Raw genomic sequence first — 23038 nt, 5'->3', positions numbered from 1 at the left:
CTATGTTTACACAAATACCATTGTGTTATAACTGCCTACAGTGTTCAGTACAGTAGCATGCTGTACAGGTTTGCAGCCTGGGAACAAAAAAGGCTATACCATCTAGCTGAGGTGTGTAGTAGGCTATACCATCTAGATTTATGCAGGTACACCCTATGATGTTCGCAAAAGAAGGAAATAGCATAATGATGCATTTATCAGACTCTATCGCTGTCTTTTAGCAACGCATGACTCTGTGTGTGTGTGTGTGCGCGTGTGTGTATACATATCTTTCTCTTTAAAATAATAATAGTACTAGTCATCAGTATCATTATAAATGATGATGGTGATGTAAAATTATATATTCTGGAAATACTGTGTTCTGACAGATCTGAAAGATAATATCTACTGATCTGATAATTATTTATCTGAAATCTGAAAATGGTCTTTTCCCAGACTCTGTAGATATAAAAAATACTTAGAAAAGACACCTAACAAATGCTGTTTGCAAATTATTTCTCACGTGTAGATTTACTATACATAGTAAAAGGAAGGTAGAATGTAACAGCTTAACTTTTCCAACTCATTTTTCCTAAGTTCCTCCTCAAAATTCAACCACATAATCCAGAAAACCTTAAAAGCTACTCAAACACAAACCTCACAGTACATTTAGCTTATGAAAATGACTGTCAAATACTTTTCCAACACTCTTTTTAAAAGGTCAGAACTTTTGCTTCCAGGATCTGACCTTTTTTGGCTTAACCACTTTTCCGGAGTTTAAAATTAGTTTAACCTCAAATGAATAATTTGAGGGAAACAGAGATGGGAGGGGAGGGCGTTTTAGCTTCTAATACATATTGGCATAAATTCAGAATGTATATTTGCATTACTGTAATGTAAACTTGCATAACTGTAACTCAAACCCTAAAACAGTTATCTAAACAAAAACCAAAATCTGAAAAGCAGCACATCTGAAACTGTCAATGTGAAACAGCAACATTACTATGGCTAATTTAGTGACGGAACTGTTCAACACAGGATTCTAAAATCCATTCACAACCACTCAAAAATCTCAATTCAGGTGTTTTTCAGACTCTGGCATAAACAATCTTGAACTAAATTATGGCTACATTTCGGGTGTGGATTTAAGCATGTAACAAGAAAAACTCTTTTTAAAAAGTAAATCACCACCAGTATCTATGGAAACTGAATTTAGTATCATCTCATAAACAAATAATTATATTCAGTTAATTATACTTTCATAATCAATACACTAGAAAAATAGTAAAATTTTAATATAAGTACTATACATACACATACATCACTTATATCATTTAAATTATATACATATATAGCTTACATATACAATGTATACAATGTGTAACATGAAGCTTAGTCTAGCTTATATATAAGTATGTATAAGTAAGTAAAATATGTATTCTAGCTTATATAGAATATATAGAATAAGCTTCACGTTATAACAAATTTTAGTTTTCATCTGAAAGTAAAAATAAAGCTTTCCTGGATCAGGAGAATTACAGTTAAAATAATTAAACTACATCTCTCTCACAAAGGTTTTACCTCTGAATTCTCAACTTGCCACAGCTTCCTTCAGCCAAATAAAACAAATGACCAAGTATCTATGTCACCAATAAGGGAATAAAAGAGTTGATTTATTTTGAACTCTCCTTTTGATGCAAATTTAGAGATGGCTAAACATTCAAATGTATCTTCAACATTACATGCTCTTCTCCTACGAATGTAATTATTCTCCAAAAAGTCTAGCTCTTAAAGTAATTTAGATGGAACTACTTTCAATGAAAAAGATACAATTTACTGGTTCTTGCTTTAGCAAGAAAAGGAACACTTCTATTTCTTCTTCCCTTTTTTTTTTTTTTTTTTTTAAATGGAGGTGGAGTCTGACTCTGTCGCCCAGGCTGGAAAGCAATGGCATGATCTTGGCTCACTGCAACCTCGGCCTCCCAGGTTCAAAAGATTCTCCTGCCACAGGCACGCACCACCACGCCCGGCTAATTTTTGTATTTTTAGTAGAGATGGAGTTTCACCATGTTGGCCTGGCTGGTCTTGAACTCCTGGCCTCAAGTGATCTGCCCACCTTGGCCTCCCAAAGTGCTAGGATTACAGGTGTCAGTCACCGCACCTGGCCTCTTCTTCCTTTTCATACCTTCGGTCTCATGACCACCTCAATAAGCTGTGCCCTGAACAGAGAATTTGTAAAACGTTTTTCTTGCTTTCTCCATCAAAATACTAAGCTTTCATACTTGCTTTAAACTAAACACTTCTACAATTCTATACCTAAAGAGAACAAAGATTTACCACAGCTATCCCCTTTTTACGTAATGTACCATGTTGCCCAAAAATACAGTCAAAAGAATCAGGGTTATGTATGGAAGCAAAATCTAATAATCTTCTAGAAGTAACACTTCTTTCCCTTTAAACCCAAGTAGTTTCAATAAGTATAATGAGAAATGTTATTTTTATATTTTACATCAGCATTTTTACATTTTAAACATTTACCTTGCTTGGCTGGGTAAATGTTTCCAACAGCCACAAATAATTCTCTGAATTTGGACACCAGCTATCTGTTAACAAGCATGTATACTGTGGGAGAGAACAGGCATCTCAAAACACACACTACAATGCACCTAAATTCTGGATTAAACACTTTAAATAGTGTGTACTGAATCAAGGGTTTGGTTATTCCTAAGAAATTACAAACATTGGTCACTTGGAGTAAAAAATGACAAAAATCCAGATTTTCCCATAATAGAAATTTTCTACCATTCTGTGTTTAAATATTATAATACAAATGGCTTAAATACAATAGAAAATAGTAAAGACTGATCATTTATATGACAAACATTCTGTCAATAGTGTGTTAATTATAAGCCCACATTTTAAGAATGCAGTTCCTCACACACACAGCAGAAACATGAAATACGTGGCATGTGACTAGAAACGTGGCAAATGGATTTCATTAGGCATATCATCTACTAAAATATTAAAAACCAGCAAAATTTTAAATACTTTATAAAATACAAAATGCATGTGCTAAAGGCTTTAATATGTATAAAATTTAACTTTAAACCATCTCTAACACTTAAATAGAATACTCAAGTGTCATTCATCTGAACTAAGCAGGCCAAGCAAAATATCCTATGATTCCAATGTTCTCTTCAATGTCGAAATGGGTGGATAAATTTAAAGCCTGTTCTCTCAAGAGTTGCTTTATAGGCAATTTTCTCCCAGTATCAAGGTCTGCAATTTCCATTTGCTGCCAGTTTGCGATTAAATTCATCACCTTTATTATAAAAATGTGCTTTACTCCATGGCCTGCTGCACAAGAACTATAAGGAAAACATTTTTCACTGCTACTGGCAAAATCATTCTAAGGCAGCCACCACATTCACTCCAACATTAGCTTCTTCAACCTGATGTAGTAGCCTATCCTTCACAGGAAAAACCTGTAACAATTGTGTAACTTACAGAAACTAAATTCTATAGAAATGTCATGCTTTACGTTTTTTGGATAATATGCAACTAATTTTACTAAATTCTAGATTCAGTATTATTGTGAATTTGCCGTGCAGCATAAATCAATGTACAGAATATACTCAAGTTGCAATTTAAAAAAAAAATCACTTTTAAGTGTTGGATAATGAAGTATCCATCTTTTATTCCATTATTTAAAAGTTAATGGTTTATTTTATAGTTTAATTTACCATCTGTGTAAATAATCAAATATATTTTTATATTAAACTTCTACCTGACTTTACCTTTCTTAACAAGTCGCAATACTGAGGGGGAAAAAAGTCAGGAAAAAAGTGCTTCTCCAATAATAATATTAAAGGTAGTTCCTATGACATATTTAGGAAAATATTACTCATTTGTAAAATTTAATTTTATTAACGATTACCTATATAATTAACATTTTATTGATTGACTGATTGATTGACTGATTGATTGGAGATGGAGTCTCACACTGTTGCCCAGGCTGGAGTGCAGTGGCGCGATCTTGGCTCACTGCAAGCTCCACCTCCCGGGTTCATGCCATTCTCCTGCCTCAACCTCCCGAGTAGCTGGGACTACAGGTGCCTGCCACCACGCCCGGCTAATTTTTTGTATTTTTAGTAGAGATGGGGTTTCACTGTGTTAGTCAGGATGGTCTCGATCTCCTGACCTCGTGATCCGCCCGCCTCAGCTTCCCAAAGTGCCAGGATTAATACTTAACAAACTTGTCCAGTAAGCTAAAAGTTCAAACATATCTTATTTTCAAGTAAACCTGATATTGTTTAGTTTTTACAAAATCTAGGTAAAAAACTAACTTTCCCAACAAGGTAATAAGCCCATCATAAGAGGGATTATCAGATTATATACAGTAATCTGCGAACCTAGAAGAAACTGCCATCTTCCTGCTAGGAAATGATGTGGTCCTTTCCATTCTCAGGCTGGGCATGCCTCTGTTAGAGCAGTTACAGTATTGCAGCTTCTTATTTTCATCACTCTCCATACCATTGTGAGGCTCCTTGAGCACTAGACTATGTCTTATCCATCTCTGTATCCCCTTAGCACCCAGCAAAGTGCTGGATTTAAAAAAAAAAAAAAAAAAGTTTGCTGAAAACTAAATTACAGCAGGAGTCAACATCAGTTTTGCTAAGATTGCACAGCACACAAGCCACTAAATCAGCATTATCAATCACAACCAACCTTTTTAAAAATGAAATAGAATAGAAAAATACTATACTGCATCATAGGTAGTACAGACAAGTATTATTTCACGAAACTTTCAATTGTTGAGTTATATAAATGTGTACATACATATTTTAAGTTCATAACAAAATATTTATCTTTATAGGTAGCATTTCAAAAGTTCAAGACATGCTACCTTTTGTGGTTCATTCTTTATTTTTGAGACGGAGCCTCACTCTGTTGCCCAGGCTGGACTGGAATGGCGTGGTCTCAGCTCACTGCAACCTTCACCTCCTGGGTTCAAGTGATTCTCCCACCTCAGCCTCCCCAGTAGCTGGAACTACAGGTGCCCGCCACCTAATTTTTGTATTTTTAGTAGAGACGGGGTTTCACTATGTTGGCCAGGTTGGCCTCAAACTCCTGACCTCGTGATCCGCCCACCTCAGTCTCCCAAAATGCTGGGATTACAGGCGTGAGCTACCGCGCCCAGCCTGTGGTTCATTCTTATACTATTTTTCTGGTTCATATTTATACTGTTAGAATATATGTACCTGTTATTTAATAATAGTAACATTAACAATCAAAGAGACTCTGAAATCACAAAATCAGACTTCTACTTGAGGATCTTCTTAAATTACCACCACTTGCTCCTATACTTTCACTCTTCCCCCTTCTTAGGCTTCAAGCCATCTGTCTTTAAATATCCACAAAGTAATATGTAATATTCAAATGTGGTCAACTTGAGACCTATCTGCAGTTACCATGTAACTAAACAACGTCACTATGACATATCCTATGACATTCAGTTAATGTGTTCCAATTTAAAAATCAAATAAAAAAGTTTCACTTTGATGAAAGTAAAATGTGAAAAAGAAGCCTCTTGTGCCTTTTACCAACGTGTAAAATAAATCAATTTTCCTATAACCTAAAACAAATCTAAGATTTTCTAACTCTGATCTTACTTCCACCTGCGTTTATTACTATCATTCTCTTAAGGGATTCATTTATCTCTCTACTCACTACCCCGTTTGGTTATTTTCTTTTACTCAAGATTTACAAAAGAACAACATAAAGTCTTTTCAGACACTTCTTAACTAATCACCAATCAAAATTTAGTCTATTCTAGCCTATAAAACTACAACCTGTACAGAACATCAACACAAACATGTCTAAATATTAGTCTAGCAATCCTTTATCTTACACTTTTATCATATTATTCCAAAGCAAATGACTCAGATCTATAAGGAAGTGGGGAAATAAAGAGACCACTCTAACAAAACATTTTAAATTACTGGCTGACACCCGACACAGGAGGATCACTTGAGGACTTACGTTTAAGACCAGGCTGGGCAATATCAGGAGACCCTGTCTCTTACAAAAAAAACTGTTTTAATTATCCAGGTGTGGTGACTCACCCCTGCAATCCTACCTCTCTGGAGGCTGAGGCAAGAGGGTCACTTGAGCCCAGGAGTTAGAGGATGCAGTGAGCTATGATAGCACCACTGCTCTCTAGTCTAGAAAGGGTGAAATCCCAGCTCTTTAAAAAAAAAAAAAAAAAAAAAAAAAAAGGATTTTAAATTATTTATATTGTGTAAAACATGGACAGTGAAAACCTTAGGCAAATACACAGTGAACTGTTCCTAAATCTAGATTCACCCTGCTGGAAAATGCTAATGGACACTACCTAGGAGAGACTCTGTCTTTAGTTTAACCTCAATTTACTGATAATATGACTGTGCATTAGATGCTTCATTATATTCTTATTTGGAGGAAGAGTTTTAAATACCCTGGGTAGATATTTCAAGCAACAAAATAGAATTAAATTAATAAGACCCAAGGATCCACAGGTCTTTAACAATCCCCTAAAATTTCCCATAACGTATCCTCAAAACTAATACCAAGAAGAAAAGAAAGAAAAACCAAGTAATTTCAGAAAATGCTCAGTTAAACCAAGTTAACTTTCTTGACTGCAAATCCTGGAGACCTAACATGGCAACACAGTCTGAATTCATGAAAGGAGTGTGCAGAACTTCCTGGACTACAGAACCCTTCTCTTCTCAGACTACCTCAGGAAACCAGTATTCCATGGAACACACTTTTCAAACATTAACCTAAAGCCTCCCTTGTTCAGACTTAAATTAGCAGGTTTTGTTCTCTCACTTCCAACCTAACCTATGCTTTTTCAAGCCATCAGAGTAAAAAGCAAACTGGGAAGACGGAAAAAAGAAGGCATACTGGTAAAAATTATGCCATACTATCTAGACCAGAATATGCTGGAAACTAATCTATCCTTTAGAGCTTGGACCCATCAGCTCAAGAATTCACACACTCACTAATCCAGATGTACCTCTTCCTCCATGCTCCTGGATCAATTCATAAGACCATACAATCACCTACACATACAGAAAAAAACTGAAACACATGGCTTCATAATAAAAGCTAAGTAAAATCCAAATGTACTAGGCAAACAAAAAAATAAAAAGCCAAATTAAGCCTACAGATAAACAACAGCTAAAATAAAAAGTTAGCCAGTAAGATACCCCTCTTCTCCAAAAAACTAAAGAAGCAAGAGAGTCAAAGTCAAGAAAAAATAACATCTGAAAATGAAGGGAAGGGAAGGACAGCAGCAAGCATAGCAATCTCCCACATTAATACATCACTCCATAATATAATGCCTGTACAGGATAGAGATAAGAAAACCTGGACTAAAAACAGAAATACAGAGGCAGATAAAGGAAAATGCTAAGACAAAAGGTATAAAAAGCTCTAACAGAGAATTATTTACCTCCCTACTCAGAATGTTCCCACATTCAAGAACACTGTTCCCTGTGTCTAGAAGACCACTCCCTTACCTGTTCTCCACTTCAATCCTATCTGTCCTTCAAGAGTCAAGTGACATTCTACCTCTTCTACTGAAACACTGCATAGCCTCCTCAGCCTAAAGCACCCTCTTTAGCACAAGTCTTTAGTGGTCTTGGTATGTTTATATTTCCTTTGTTACTTTTACTTTTCCATTCTTTACAACTACTGACATAACTTGAAGAAATGAATTTGAAGCTTTAGTGTACCCGCATAACATCCCACACATATTAATAGCATACAACCAAATAGCCTAGAAAAGTTTCAATTAAGTATGTTAAATCACTAAAAACTACTACATGAAATATGCAATTCTAACATTATTTGAAATCACATGTTGCATCCTAACAACCACTGTCTACTGTAATGCAACATAAAATGTTTATTCCAGATTAACTGCATTGCAAAAATAAGAGTTTGGTATTCATAATGCCCAGTTACAATACTTTGTAACTTAAGGCTTTTAAAAAAGTAACTTCTGAAGCCACTTAATGCTATCATTACACACATTTCCTGAAAGCAAAGTGGCATGTCCAACAGATTAGTTAAGTAAACTATAATATACCTCGACAGCATGAAATATATTACTATAAACATTATATCTGCAAAGAATATCAAAGGGCAAGGAAAAATGCTCACGATGTAATTTTTTTTAAAAAATTCGTAATTTCAATTTTGCTATATCCATAAACACTGGTGGGGGGGACCGGAAGGAAATATTAAGAGCAGCTATCAGTGAATTTTGAGTACTTTTAACTTTTTAACTGATACATTTTAGTTTTTCCCAATGAGATAAGGAATATGTCTTACGATAAATATGAAGTTATTTATAACAGTTTTTTAGGATTACTGAAAGAAATTCAAGCTTCTCATAAACTCTCTAACAACTGTAAGAAACAATCTTAAAATGTACACACAAAACTGGCCATCCCTATATTCCCCTGAAAAGAAGTAATCCCCATTAAGGTTCAAAGACAATGTACTACACTATCTCTGTGCCCTCACTACTGCCTCTCCTAGGACTGAAAGAAGTTACAAATCATGCTACCGCCAAAGATGAACTGAAAATGTGTGGATCGATCTCCAATTCTCTATATTTTGGGAATAACAGAAAAGGAAAAACGTGGGGCTAGGGAGCAGGGACTAAAATGCAAGTTATTATCAGTTACAAAGGTGGCAAAGTCAATCTCTTCCTCCCTGGTTCTCTATATAGAAACAAGACAAATTCTCTCCTGTACAGAGTTCAATTTCAAGTCATTGAAGGCAAGAGTATTTTAAATTGCCTTGACAGTTGCAAAAAAAAAAAAAAGAAGCTCAATATAGCTGAACTAGGAAAATATAACTTAAATACATTAAATAAAAGTACACGTCTGATTCACATCTAAGGAACTTAAATGAGCAGTATTTCTTCAACAATTGCAAAGCATATGTTAAAGCAATCTATGTAGTATTTACCTACCAAAAAAACTAACAAAGTATGTCGTAATGCTATAAACTATAATAAAAAGTGAGATAAGATTATCTTTCTACTGCTGATAATTTTTTATTACTATGATAAAACTATGATCCCCAAAAGAACTTTCTCTTCATATAACATATAGTAAACTATGACACATTTTCTTCTGATTTATTTCAATAAACAGAAATAAACTGCCTGGTTAAAGACTTTATAATTACACAGAAAATGTACAAACAAGATACCTCTCAATGTAAGTGACTCAGTCACCTACCAAAACAAAAACCCTTCAAACAACTGAGCTGTAAAGGCAGAAGCTATTTCGGAAAATAGCTGCAATGAATCTCATGTCCTAAACTAGTTACATTTAATATGGTCAACATACCAACATATAGTCTCTTAAAGAGACACGTTCTTTAAAGAACTATCACAACTTTTTCACATGCCAATCAAAATAATCCATTCAGTAACTGTTATTTGTCATATTCCTGAGCAACTCTTCCCCTACAATTTAAAGAACATTTTCGTATTCTGGCAATAGGGTTATTTCTCAACACATTTTAATCACTAAGTGCTCTCTTTTGTGTACTAATATCCCCATCTGCTGGAACATAAGTTCCTTACTACTAAAAGTTCTTAATGACAACAAGTTTGCAGTAGAGATTTTGCAACTACTAAGGAATACAATTTTAAGGTTCTGTCTATAAGGTTTCCCCCACTTCATATGACTTTAAAACCTTTAAAGATCTATCTATATTCTTTTACTGATACTATTCAGAAGAATTCGCTAAATTAAAACATCTTGCCTGTCATATTCTTTTTTCCCTACTCTCCGTGCTTAAGATACAAAGCATTACTATAAACAACCATCTCCTTATAAGTTATCTTTCTGGATCACATTGCCATAACACACACACACACACACACACACACACACACACACACACACACTCTCACCTGACTTTAAATATATTTGTATTTTCCATTTCTGCTGAGCATAAGGTAAAAGCTAATAGAAGCAGTAAGTACAACAAAAGAACACAGCTAATAAATGACAGCATCAAAAAGTCAAAAACAAGATTTAGTAGAAATTAAAACTTGGTATACACAGAATGAGGGTCCCCCCACCAAAAAAAGGAAAATAATTGTCATCAACCAGAAGAATGGGTCACTGGCTATATCTATTATTGGTAACATGTCTAAAACAAATTTAAAAAAATTTTTAAGACAGTTTTACTATTAGTAATATTATTAATTTTGAAAGTATTTTCCTTAATATCATAGAATAAAACAAATAAGTATGTCACCATCAAGAACAACATTAGTTTAGCTATGGTCGGCAAAAAAAAAATAAATAAAGATATGACTATAAAATTAACAATGTTAAAATTGAATTGAAAATATAAAAATGAACGAATTTTAAAATCAGTATTGTCCATAGAAAATGGCTCAGAAGTAATCACATTCTGAGAGTAATGAACATGTTTAACATCTAAATTCAAGTATTTCATACCATTCCTATTGGAGAAATGGCCAAGTCTAGCTCCAGAACAGGTAAAGCAGGCAAGGCACAAGGGGAGCCTGGGGCATAACGTTGCCCCAGAAAGCAAGTAGGAGTTCAACAGACACAGAAGCCAGTTTAATTATCAATGGCTAAAGCTGTAATAATTTTAACATCAAAATTAATTATAGTTGACTTAAGTACATTGAATCTATGAAATCCATGAGTCTACAATGATGACTAGAAAAGAGAAAAAATTCATTGGTCTCCATTTGAGGCAGCCAGCAAACCAACACTTTACTTTGAGAACTAAATAATAATAAGCAGCAGCATATATCCGGCTTGCCCTATTAGGAACTTACTCCAAAATAGCAATGTATTTCCGTGTTAGTGTCAGAAAGCTGTACCTTTCAAAGGATGCCAAGTAATTGCAGAAAGAATGGCCGAATTAAAATATCATCATGGTGCAAGCTCTAATGAAACTGATTCAGGCAAAAAACTGGTTAACACCATGGTGTGAATGTTGACGGGGCACCCTTCGTTGATGGGGCACCTTCTGGTTCCAAGAGGAAAAAAAAAAAAAGACCTTTAAAGTACAAGGATTCATCTATCACCACTCCAATCCAGGTATTAATCTTTCCTTCTCTGAAGGCAGAACCAGTTACTGTGCCTCCTGATGTGATATAACAGAAAGTACACAGCAGCACCTATGACGTCCTCTAGTGGAAGATGCTATACTTGAACCTTCTTTAGATCTAGCTTCCAATGTAATAGATACATAGTGCATAAAGGAACAAGTCTTAAACAAGTTAAATCAATGCCATTAAAAAAAAAAGAGAGAGAGATGGTTCTAGATTTAAAAAGGTGTAACAACCAGATTTAATGAGTGGTGTTGAGTAAGATTCTGGTTTGGACAATCCAGCTATAAAGAAATATCTGTGGATCCACTACAGAAATCTAAATATGGACTGGTTATTACATCATCTGTAGGATTAACCCATCCTGTTCAGTGTAATGTCGCTATGTAGGGAAGTGTTAATCTTTAAAGATACACAAATATGTATCTCTCTTCGGATAGAATGTGAAGATATCTCTCATTTACTTAAAATAACTAAATACAAAAAAACACAACTAAATTTTAAAAGTCCACATCGAACTTGGCAAAACATATTTAATCGATCTCTGAAACTGGGACGAAATTTTCTTCAAGGAAAATTAATTCAAGAATTCCAAAGATTCTCTCCAAGAGTCTCTTCAATTGTCTTTAGCTCATATAGAAATGAAAGCGCAATTCTCTAACTAAAAATTGGGCTGACAGCTAAACAAATGAGCCCCACATGTTCTCCATCTTTCAGAATGAATACACTAACCTGTAGGTAAGGAAAAGAAAGACTTGTTTCTAGTTAAAACACACTTTAAAAAATCTTTAGAGTTTAAAATACAGAAAAATCAATATAAATATTTTTATTAATACTATTTTGAGAAAATATCACTATTCAAAAAATTTTCCTAATGGGTTAACAACATATATAATAGTTTGACTCTTCACACTTCATCCAATGTCTACTTTAAACCCATATATATTCTACACATTCTCAGTTTATGCACAAAGAGTTCATTCTGACACCCCCAAATAATCCAAACTTTAAAGATTCCCTATAACCTTCAGAATAAAATTCAGACTATGTATTCTGGCCTTCAAGGCCCACCACAACCTAGCCCTAACCTGGTGTGCTTTCTGTAGTCTCTCTTAATTCCCACTACTTCTATCTATGCATTTGCCATTTCAACTAACTAAATCCGTACCTATTTCCTAAGCCTTGCCCATCACCATGGTGCTGACACTGCTGCACCTTCCCTTCTCCTGGAATATCCTCCACCTTCCCATTCACCTCATTAAATCATACCAACTGTTAATACCAACTCAGGTTCCACTTCTCAAATAAACATAACTAGATAGTTCAGCTCAAAGTGACATCCTCTAAACTACCAGAGTGTTAGTAGTGACTCTCATGCACATAAAAACTAGCTGAACCTACATGGATACATTACCTTTCTTTTTCTTTTCTCATTCTCTAAAAGCTGCTTTGCTTATCTAGTTGTTTATCCTATCATAAATAAAGCTGCTTTGCTTATCTAGTTGTTTATCCTATCATAAACAATTTTAAAATGTTGATAGCAGATGATACAGGCTGGGGGCAGTGGGTAACGCCTGTAATCCCAGCACTTTGGGAGGCTGAGGCATGCATATTACTCGAGGTCAGGAGTTTGAGACCATCCTGGATAACATGGTGAAACCCTGTCTCTACTAAAAATACAGCAATTAGGTGTGGAGGTGTGCACCTATAATCCCAGCTACTGGGGAGGCTGAGGCAGGAGAATCGCTTGAACCTGGGAGACAGAGGTTGTAGTGAGCCAAGATCCAGCGCCTGGGCGACAGAGCAAGACTTAAAAAAAAAAAATTTAAAAAGCAAGCAGGTGATGCTGCTACTTTATAGTATGAGAGGCTCTTCTGAATACCCATCAACTTCAGAGTATTTGGATTTCAGGTTGGCAGGGCAGTTAATAATTTCATTCATAGAAGAAGCAGCTTGAGGTTCAGAGAGATTAGTTATCTCGCCCAAGATCGCCAAACTAGTTAATTGCAAAGTCATGATTACATCCCAGGTCTACAGTCCAAGAATGTTTACCACTTCACCACAGGGTCTCATTAGCATATGCACAAAAACATAAATTCATTTCATCTTTATGCTGGCTCACGCATGTGCACGCGTACACACAGAGTTAAAACTTGAATACTCTCATGATAACGGGGCATCATTGCAACCACGGTGGAATCAGCAACAACAGACAATAAGGTGCAGTTTCAGGGTAATTTTTTCCATCCCAGTTTGAAATTTTTTTCTTAAAAAAATGGATTCACCTGCCATGTAACAACTATATCAAAGGGATACAATTACTGTAACACAGCAAAGAACTGTGGATTACGTTTAATTTGTTTGAATTATTTGAAATGAGCAACCATCCTCCAGATGCTGGCATCAGGAATATGACGTGGTGGCTACCTGCTGTAGCACCGTTTCCATTCAATTCATAACCATCCACCTCCTGGGTGTCAATCGCCAGTTATCTACCTGATATATTACTGGGCTGTTTACCCCAGGCTGATCTAAAACTAATACAAGTATACATTCCCGACTTGAATCACTTAGCAATAGTATACTTCTCTATTAAATCACCCAATCAAAAATGTTTCCTCTTCAGTAGTTAGTAAAAATAATAGCAGTAACAATTTTTACTACATTATTCAAAAAACTGAGGCTCTAGTCTTTGCTTACAAAGAAGTGAATGAGCTGAAATCCTCTAAAAATGCCTTTCTCGCTTTTAGCCTTTTAATTAGTTATCATTAAAAATAAATTCTAGTTCTAAGAATTTGATCATCATTTGTTCAAAACCAGCATATCACAGAATTAGCAAAAAACCATTTGCTTTTTCTTCTTTACCTTCACAACTTGGGGCAACAGCAGCAGCTTTTTAGCACATGGAAATATTCCAGGTTTTTCCCTCCAGTTCCCCTTGTGGAGAGGCACGCCACAAAATGGAACAGAGGGGAGAAGTGAGTGTCTCGCTCCAGGCTCCAGCTCTGCTGCCAACTTGTCTTGAGACAGAGGCAAGTCACAACCGCTTCAGGTCTTAGTCTCTGTACCTATGAGAAGCCCCCAACTCTCAGGAAACCTGTAGCTCTAAAAGACAATTCTCTGATATAATCTGCAAGGTAATTTTGAGACTCTGTAAAATTATGACATTGAAGAGTTTACGAAAAGGTCCCAAATTTTATTTGTTTTTGAGATGGAATCTCACTCTGTCGCTCAGGCTGGAGTGCAGTGACACCATCTCCTCCCTGCAACCGCCGCCTTCCAGGTTCAAGCAATTCTTCTGCTTCAGCCTCCCAAGTAGCTGGGACTACAGGCACACACTACCATGCCCAGCTAATTTTTAGTAGAGACAGGGTTTCACCATACTGGCCAGGCTGGTTTCGAAATCCTGACCTCATGATCCACCTGTCTCACTCTGCCTCCCAAAGTGCTGGGATTACAGGCGTGAGCCACCTCGCCTGGCTCGGTTTCAAATTTTAAAATTGCATGTTTGTTTTTTTGCCATGCATTTTCCTAATTCTACTCTTAAAATGTACTATGATTTTGTTTGCTTTTTCCTATACATTTCAAACTAAAATCAGCTTAAAAGCCAAGGGCTCCCCAATGATTTGCTACTGATCAGATCAGGTCCAGTCTCCACAATGACCTCTCCTGCACTAAAGCAAAAGCAAGGTGCTTACTTAAGGCCTGCTACTTATTCAATCCCCGGGCCAACTAGATATTTCATCATTTTGAAAACCTTTCTCAGCTGGAACTTAACCAGCCCCAATACTCACAAAGCCCAACTCACATTCACCGCATGTCTCCACTTACAGATATAAATGCCTACACACACATGCCCTTTACTTACATTGTGGCCATAATATGGAGCCACTTATGGATGTAACTGCACTTCAATGTTTTATTCTATTTTACTTTTTTAAGAGAGGGTGTCACCGTTGCCCAAAGTGGAGTGCAGTGGCACGATCATAACACTGCAGGCTTGACCTCCCAGGCTCAAGCAATCCTAGCACCTTAGCCTCCCAAGTAGCTGGGGTTACAAGCACAAGCCACCACACCTGACTAATGATGTTCTTTCTGATACTTCAATATCTGTTTATCTGCTAAGCAGAATATGACACATTCTGCTTATAATAAATAATGTGATCAAAATCTTACAATCGATTCATTTCCTTAACCTCAAAATTTAGTTCTATAAAAATATTAGACAAATACATGAAGCAACTTTTTGAACATATTTTGTGAGACTTGATAGGATTGCTGGATTTTCAAACTAGTTTCCACATCAAGAAACTGAAGACGAAAACATTAAGTGCGGTCCTTTCCTTGCTAATTACAAGAATTCTAGATAAATCAGTTCTGCAATGTATTTTTTAAAAATTCATCACAGACTTTCAAACACTGTTACTGCTAAAGAACAGTAATAGACATTTTAGAAATAAAAGAGCTGGCCACACGTGGTGGCTCACGCCTGTAATCCCAGCACTCTGGGAGGCCAAGGCGGTCAGATCACAGGGTCAACAGTTCGAGACCAGCCTGGCCAACATGATGAAACCCTGTCTCTACTAAAAATACAAAAAATTGGCGGGCGCCTGTAATCCCAGCTACTCAGGAGGCTGAGGGAGGAAAACTGCTTGAACCCCAAGAGATGGAGGTTGCAATGAGCCGAGAGCACACCATTGCACTCCAGCCTGAGTGACAGAGCGAAACTCAGACTAACAAAAAAAAAAAAAAAAAAAAAAAAAAAAAAAAAAAAAAAAAAAAAAAACAAAGAAAAAGAAAAAAGAAATAAAAGAACTAAGTTTCAGCTAAGTGAAAGCTTCAATTTATCAGTTTTCTAGGTAATGGCACTGTTTAAAATTAAAGACACACCTGTGTTTAAAAACATAGCTATTTGTGTTAAATGACAATCAGCTACATATGATTATACTCAGCTTTCTTTTAAACTAACGTCACTCAAATACAGTCTTCATCCTGAACACACAAAAGCAGCACCTAGGGACAAGAAATCATTCCTATCTATTGTGCCCTGCATAGAGTACAAGAACCATATAGATATATATGGACTTTTAAAAGGGTAACCAACAGGGTGGGGAAAGTTTACCTATATAATTCCATAAATGCCAAAACTTTCCAAGAGCTAAGATAAGCACTGGTAGTTTTTCTCTGCTTATGAACTGATACCCTTTGGTATAAGGACTGACAAGAAACTATACTGCTTAAGTAAAGCAATTTTATCTTTCTAAATCTCCTTCCCAACAATAACAGTAAAGTAACATTAAGCACCTTGACAGCAAGTACTACAAATAACATGACATTTTTTAAAGTTATTTTTAAGAAAAAATACAAGTGTCTTTTCTTCTAAGGGCATAAAACTACCAACAGTCACACAACTGCTTCATTTCTTAAAATTATTAGACACTATTTCTAATGTCACCTCTGGATTTTCATTTTTTCAAACCATGTGCACATACTCTATCTTTGAGAAACTAGAAATCAAAAAAGGAAGATGTAACATTTTTAATTCAACAAGCATCTGAGAAGTGTATGCCAGGCTCCAAGGTAGGCACCTTCAAGAAAGTAATTTTAAGAGGGCAGACAGGTAATAATATTCCAATGCTAACTATAATGATTACTCCATAGAAGGCAGTACCTAACATAGACTGAGGTTATAAACAAATTTCTTAACAGTCCCACTAACATAACAAACTATATTCACTATAAAAGTTTATTTTTAGTTGTGCTTCTCTGTTAAGTAAAAATATAACTGTAAAACATCAAATAATCTAGCTATTTTGGGCCCAAAACTGATATGCCAATTTTTAAAAGGGGTATAAATATTCCCTAAAAGTTATCATTAAGGGTAAACAACACATTATTGCACTTAAAATTCACATTAAGCTGTCTTAATGTCAAATAGAGGAGGGATTGGAGGAAAAAAATGAAGTCCCGTTGATCATGTCAATAAAAAACTGGTATATATCTCCGTGACCTCCTAACACAGGCCCACTCACCACTCACCACTCCCCATCCCATGGCCTTAAAATAGAACCTTGGATATGTTCGTAACAGCTGACATACCAATAGCAGAAACTTGCTCAGTGGGCTGCCTTTTAAGTTATCAACAAACAAAAACCAACAATGTCATAGCATTTTCCATCTCCAACAGAGAAGAGCAAGTTTTGCTTACAACTGCAACATCAAACAAATAAATCAAACACATGTATTAGCTACACTGAATTTCTCAAGTAAATTAAACTGTAGTTCCAGTTTATAAAAAGTTGCTCCTATGATCACACTCGTGTAATTCCCTTGATATAAAAACCAAACCAAACTGTAAAAAAAAGGAAAAAAAAAAACCACACACACAAAAAAGCCCTTACATGTCTAAGTATATTGGCCTCAAAAAAAAAGAATCTGAATCATGCTTCAGTGAAGGCCAGGTCAAAGCAAGAGGGTTTTATTATACTTCACTTCTTTCATCACAGAAATCTATTTCCCTGAAAAAGGAAACCAAAAACCATTTGCTCTTATGAGAAACTGACCAATTTCAATCAGCTCCAGGACAGTGACAGTGACCAGTGAAGCATTAACAGAAATAAAATGTGCCTAAAGCATTTAAGAAGTCAAATTAACTTGATTTAACTTGACATTCTCAATCATTTAAGAAAAAGTGTTCATCCCAAATACGCTAGTCAATGTGACTAGGAGACCTATTTCCATCAACTCAACTGTGTTACAGTTGGATACAACTTTTACTACAAAACATGCAAACTGGATACAGTTTACAAAGGAATCACCTTCCACCTACAGGGAAATTTAGCTTTAAAAGTACGGAATGAATGTTTAATAAATGACCCATAATGATACAACTGATCTTTCCCATGACTGCCAATATATAGCTGCTGACACCTCCTGGGTGAGAAAAGATAATGGAAAGAAGTGATTATAAATAGTAGCTTCCTTCTTACTACAACTAATTCAAGGGCTGTGTACAAAAGCAAAATCTTAGTTCCTAAAGAGATTATTTCACCTTAAAATCTGTTTGTTACAGATGATGATTACTGACAACAATAATTGCTTCTTCAGACAAAAAGAAAAACTTTTTGTAAGAAATCTCTATAGCAAGAGTCCTCTCAATACCAACAACCACGTAATTCTTAAGTCAAAGCTTTCGTAAATGAATTCTCAGAAAAAAAAAAATGATGGTAAGAAAACCTTATGATACATCCAATAACAAAGGCAAACAAAGTGAAAATAAACATTAACATGAAAAAATATCAACTATTTAAGCAAGTTTTAACAAAATATTTTTACTCATATATTTAAAGGAGAGGGAGCAGGCAGGGTACAAACTAAACTGAGGTCAGACAGAAAGTTTTTATTATAAACACAAAAAGACCATCAGAAAATGAAAATGTATTTTTCAAATCAGTAATAAGGCATTCTAATCATCTGCTCTCTTTTTCTGAGCCACACACTAATTTTTCTGATATCCACGATAAAAAGATTTAGACTACGCTTCCTCCTTATACATTTTTTATTTCCATATCAGCAGCTTTAACCCCTCCTCCATTTAAAAAACTGAAAACTCAAAATCTGCTTTAAAAATACTAGTTCTCCATTTTCCCCTAATACAGGATTGCTATGTCTGACTGTACTCTTCACCTTCTCAATTCTGAATTACAAAACTTTATTAAAACAATTTGCATTCAACTATTGTTGTTTCATTTTCATGACAAAAAAAGTTTGTTTTTTAAAAAACTATATATTAACTGCTCTAAGGGTTCAGTTGAAAACTTCTCTCTAAAGGTAGAGCAGTTTAAGACCTAGGTTTTATGTGTAATCCTATAATCATCTCTATCTTCAATAAAAGGTTTCAAACTCAAGTTTATGTCCTTTATATGACAGGCCCAACCCAATATGTATTCATAACTTTAACAAACAACTGTGTTGAAGAGACTTGAGTGGAAGAGCTGGCATACACACCCCCACCACCAGCAACAGCAAAAAACAAAACAAAAACAAAAACAAACAGTAAAACAAAAGGACTGTCCACAATCAAGATACAGCCTAAAGGTTAACTTGGCAAGGAATTAAAATACTTATTCTAAAACATCCAAGTCTTAATCGATTAACTAGGAAAACCAGCACACTTAATCCTCAAATTTGTAACTAGCCAAATGGAAATTCTTAGGCTGACAAGTTAATTTTTTAAAAGCTTATTCTTTGAAAAATATTTTAAAATAAAAAATTTAAAATCTCATTTAAAATTCCTAATTATCAGAAAATACATCTACTCTAAGTACGATGTTAACTTCATTAAACCAATCACTAAAGTAAAATTTTTAGTAAATTTTATCTAAATTGAAAAGTAATTTTTCAGCCAAGCATTATAGGCAAAAAAAAAAGTAATGCCTAACCAGAAACAAAAGTCATGATTAATTTGTTTTGAACAATGACAAACCACAAAGGGGTAAAGCACAAGATGCCAAATTTCACAATTAAATCATCCAGAAAAAAAAAAAAATGTGATGGACTTCAGAAACCAATATTTTTCTGAAGTCAAATTAAGTTTATAATAAGGCTAACAATTACAGGAAGCAGCTTATTCCACACTAAGGAATAGCCCTTTTTCCTGCATGTTTGTACTGGTCTGATAAAAAACAATCAAGCTTCCTTGTCATTATATTGCCCATTTTAAACATACTATATGTCACACAGAAGCAATCTTTCCACTAGAGAGTTGACAAGGCAAAAACTAAAGACAGAGTAAGATGCGAGATGGAGTAAACCACATTAAAAGGGGAGGGGGAAACAAACATTATCTAGGCGATATCAGAGTGGTCTCCTATATTTAAAACGCAAATGAAAACTATTTCCAACCAGAGAGAAATAAGCCTTTGTTAGAGATAATGACATAATTAACATTTCTGGATTTGAAAGATTAAAAATTATTAAAGCCTAAGGTTGGAAACTTGATAACAAGGAATCAGCTCTAAATTTAGAGATTTTAGATCAACATAAAAGCACAAGAAGCCTTTTAAAACTAAAGAAACTCAAAAGTATGCAGTTTTTTAAATAGTATACATAAGGTGAAAGTATTTTCACATTTTTGGAATCTCCTATAGTCTTTGAATTAAACATTTCAAGAATGCAATTTAATTTTAATTAACCCTAAGTATTGCCAAGGCCTATTTTCATTTTATCATCGATAAAGGATTCCTTCTAAACAACAGCACTCAAGAAAAAAAATTTTCACCAGAAATTATTACTAATACTACTAAAAGTTTAACTTAACCGAAATATGCCAAGGAGAAAATATTAAGAGTGTTATTTTTGAAACGTCATGATGTTGTGCTAATAATTTTAAGGAAAGTGTTTTCAATGTTCGAAAACACTATATAAATACATGATGACAAATCAAATAATCTATAATTTAAGTTTCAACTAAATTTAATATAGGTCAGATTACTATGTTACACATTTGGTTCCAACCATTTCCATGGTTAAAAAATAACTGGCGCCCCTTAGCGCTCACATTTGGAAATACTCAATTTAAGAGTTCCAGCAATTTTTTTTTTTTTTTTTTTTTGACATTCCAGAAAGTTTTCTGCCTCCACAATCTTTCAAATGCCAACACAAATAGGAAAAGCAGAACCCTTTAAAGGGACAGCTCAAGTTTTCTCTGGAGCAACTTGAAATTAACAGATTTGCTGTTCCAACAGTGGAAAATGCCCATTTCAATGCTGGTGAGTGCTGTATGTTTAACATATGGAAGCAAAACGAACAGAAAGCCGTAACACCTAACCATTTTCTACTTTTAAGTTGTTTCTATGACTTTCAAGACAATAAAACTCCTGGGATTTTTCTGTAATCATCTTTTTATCATGGAAACATTTCCGGCCTTTTGTTCTCTAATCACATTCCAACTCCCCAAGCTTCAAACTCCTGTTCCCCGACTCTATTTTTAAAATCTCGAAATTCTTGCGAAAAATCTAAACTCCATTGTTCATCTCTTCAACCTACAGTTTTCAGTTTCCTTTACACAGTCCTCCGGTGATGCCTCTGAGCAGGAAAAAAAAAAAAAAAAAAAAAAAAAACTCCTGGCTAGTCGATTTTCGAAACACTTTTTTGTGGTCACTTTTTTTTTCTCTAGGCGTCCACAGAAACCCACAGCTACTAGAAATTAATACTCCAGATACTGCTATGAGAACTTCTTAAGGAAATTCCAGAGTTGGTCAACATTAATCTTCTTGTCATTCTTCGCTCCCCACAGCGCTCCATAAAGCTTTTTGAAAACTTCGGCTCAATTTTATTTCGCCCTTTCCAAACGTCTCGATTCTCTGTCCTACAAACTCGGGCGGCTGCGTCCCCGGGAGTAAACCCTCCGCCCAAGTTCTTCCTAACTCAGGCTGCGCTCCGATCTGTCATCGCGTTATTTCGCACTCCACCCCCCCCTCCCACCCCCGAAAAGTGAAGTTCAACTCCCTAACAGTTCTCGCTTCCCCAAACAAAAGGGAAAAAAGTGCTTTTCGCCGTCACTTCGTCGTCCTTGTCGGCTACGCCAGCATAATTTCGGTCTCCTATAGAATTTCTTTAAACTAACGAGCCCCACTCTGACTTCCACTTAGTATTTAACCAGCTGCACCAACTCCCCAACCACGAAACCCCGCTTTAGTCCTCATGGGAGGGGAGAGCTCCAGAACGCGAGGCAGCCGGGGTCCGCGCAGAGCAAGCTCAGGAGGTCGAGGGGAGGAGCGGGGCCCGCGCCGGGGACACGCGCGTCCTCCAGGCCGGCGGCGCGGCGTGGGCCTGCTCTCGGGAGGGCTTGGCGAGGACCACCCACCCCGCGCAGCCCTCGCTGGCCTCTCAGAAATGTGACCGCCAAAGCCAGAAGGGCCGCAGGGTTTGCCCCGCAGCCCTCCGCAGCGCACAAACTTGGGCGCCAGCGGCGCGGGGTCCTGGCCGGGCAGGGGGCGTCCGGCCCCGGCGGGTCCACCCCGGTCCGCCCGCCCGCCCGCCGCCGCAAGCCCGGCCCGGCGCCTCCTTTGTGCGCCCTCTCGGCCTCCCAGTACCCCCGGCGCGCGGTCCCGCCCGGCCGTGACCTTCCCGCCCTCCCCACCATCCCAAGCAGGGAAAGGGGCCGCCCCGGCGGGGATCGGGCCGGGGCCCCGGAGACGCTCACCTTCGTCCAGCAGCCGCTCGAGGTGGTTGAAGATCCCGCAGAAGTTGGGCAGGCTGCTCATGAGCTTCTTGTCGTTCATCAGCTGCATCAGGTAATCTGGGGTGGGCTTCGGCTTCTCCTTCGTTTCCATTTCCCCGACCATATTCCAGGCTCCGCAGCTCACTCCGCCCGCCGCCGCCGCCGCCGGAGAGGAGGGAGGGGCGGGGGCGAGCCCCGGCCGCGGGCCGCTCGGGACCCGGCGTCCCGCTCCGCGCCGGCTCCCGCTCTGGCTCCCGCGCCGAGCCCCGGGGCGGCCGGCACCGCGCGCTCGCCCGCCCCCCGCAGGCACTTTCCTCCCGGGCCCGACGCGCTCCCAGCCGCCGCCGCTCTCGGCCGCCCGGCTCGGCGCGTCCCTCACGAGGCCGGCGGGCGGGCGGGAGGCGGGTCTCGGCTGGCCGAGTGCGGGCGCGGGCCGCTGGCGCCGGACGAGGAGGAGCAGGGGCCGCCGCTCGCTCGGCTGGTCGCGCCCGCTCAGCGCCGCCGCCGCCTGTGCCGCGGGCTCGGGGGGTCTCTCTGGGCTGGTCCCCGCCGCGGCGCCTCTGCCGCTGCCGCTGCCGCCGCGCTCTGACTGCGCTCCTCCTCTTCCTCCTCCTCCTTCTCCTCCTCCTCCTCACTCACTTGGCGGCGGAGTTCGCCTCAGTTCAGGCGGC

General features: G+C 37.5%; 1 protein-coding gene across 7 annotated transcripts in view; it reads right to left on the bottom strand.

Moving 5' to 3' along the window:
• The window catches only part of QKI (QKI, KH domain containing RNA binding), a 159291-nt gene extending 136259 nt beyond the window's left edge, over positions 1–23032 (bottom strand). For all 7 annotated transcript variants that reach the window (XR_002733995.1, XM_023223637.1, XM_023223638.1 and 4 more), the window contains exon 1: positions 22350–23032. Coding sequence is in view for 6 of the 7 variants with exons in the window: in XM_023223637.1 (XP_023079405.1) it covers positions 22350–22491 (142 nt within the window). In the remaining variant the exon portion in view is untranslated. The remainder of the gene's footprint in view (positions 1–22349) is intronic.
• Between the last annotated feature and the right edge of the window lie 6 nt (positions 23033–23038).

This window comes from Piliocolobus tephrosceles, chromosome 5 (assembly GCF_002776525.5).
Source record: "Piliocolobus tephrosceles isolate RC106 chromosome 5, ASM277652v3, whole genome shotgun sequence".
Classification (NCBI taxonomy): domain Eukaryota; kingdom Metazoa; phylum Chordata; class Mammalia; order Primates; family Cercopithecidae; genus Piliocolobus; species Piliocolobus tephrosceles.
The sequence above is the reverse complement of the archived record's forward strand: the minus strand, read 5'-3'. Positions and strand labels throughout refer to the sequence as shown.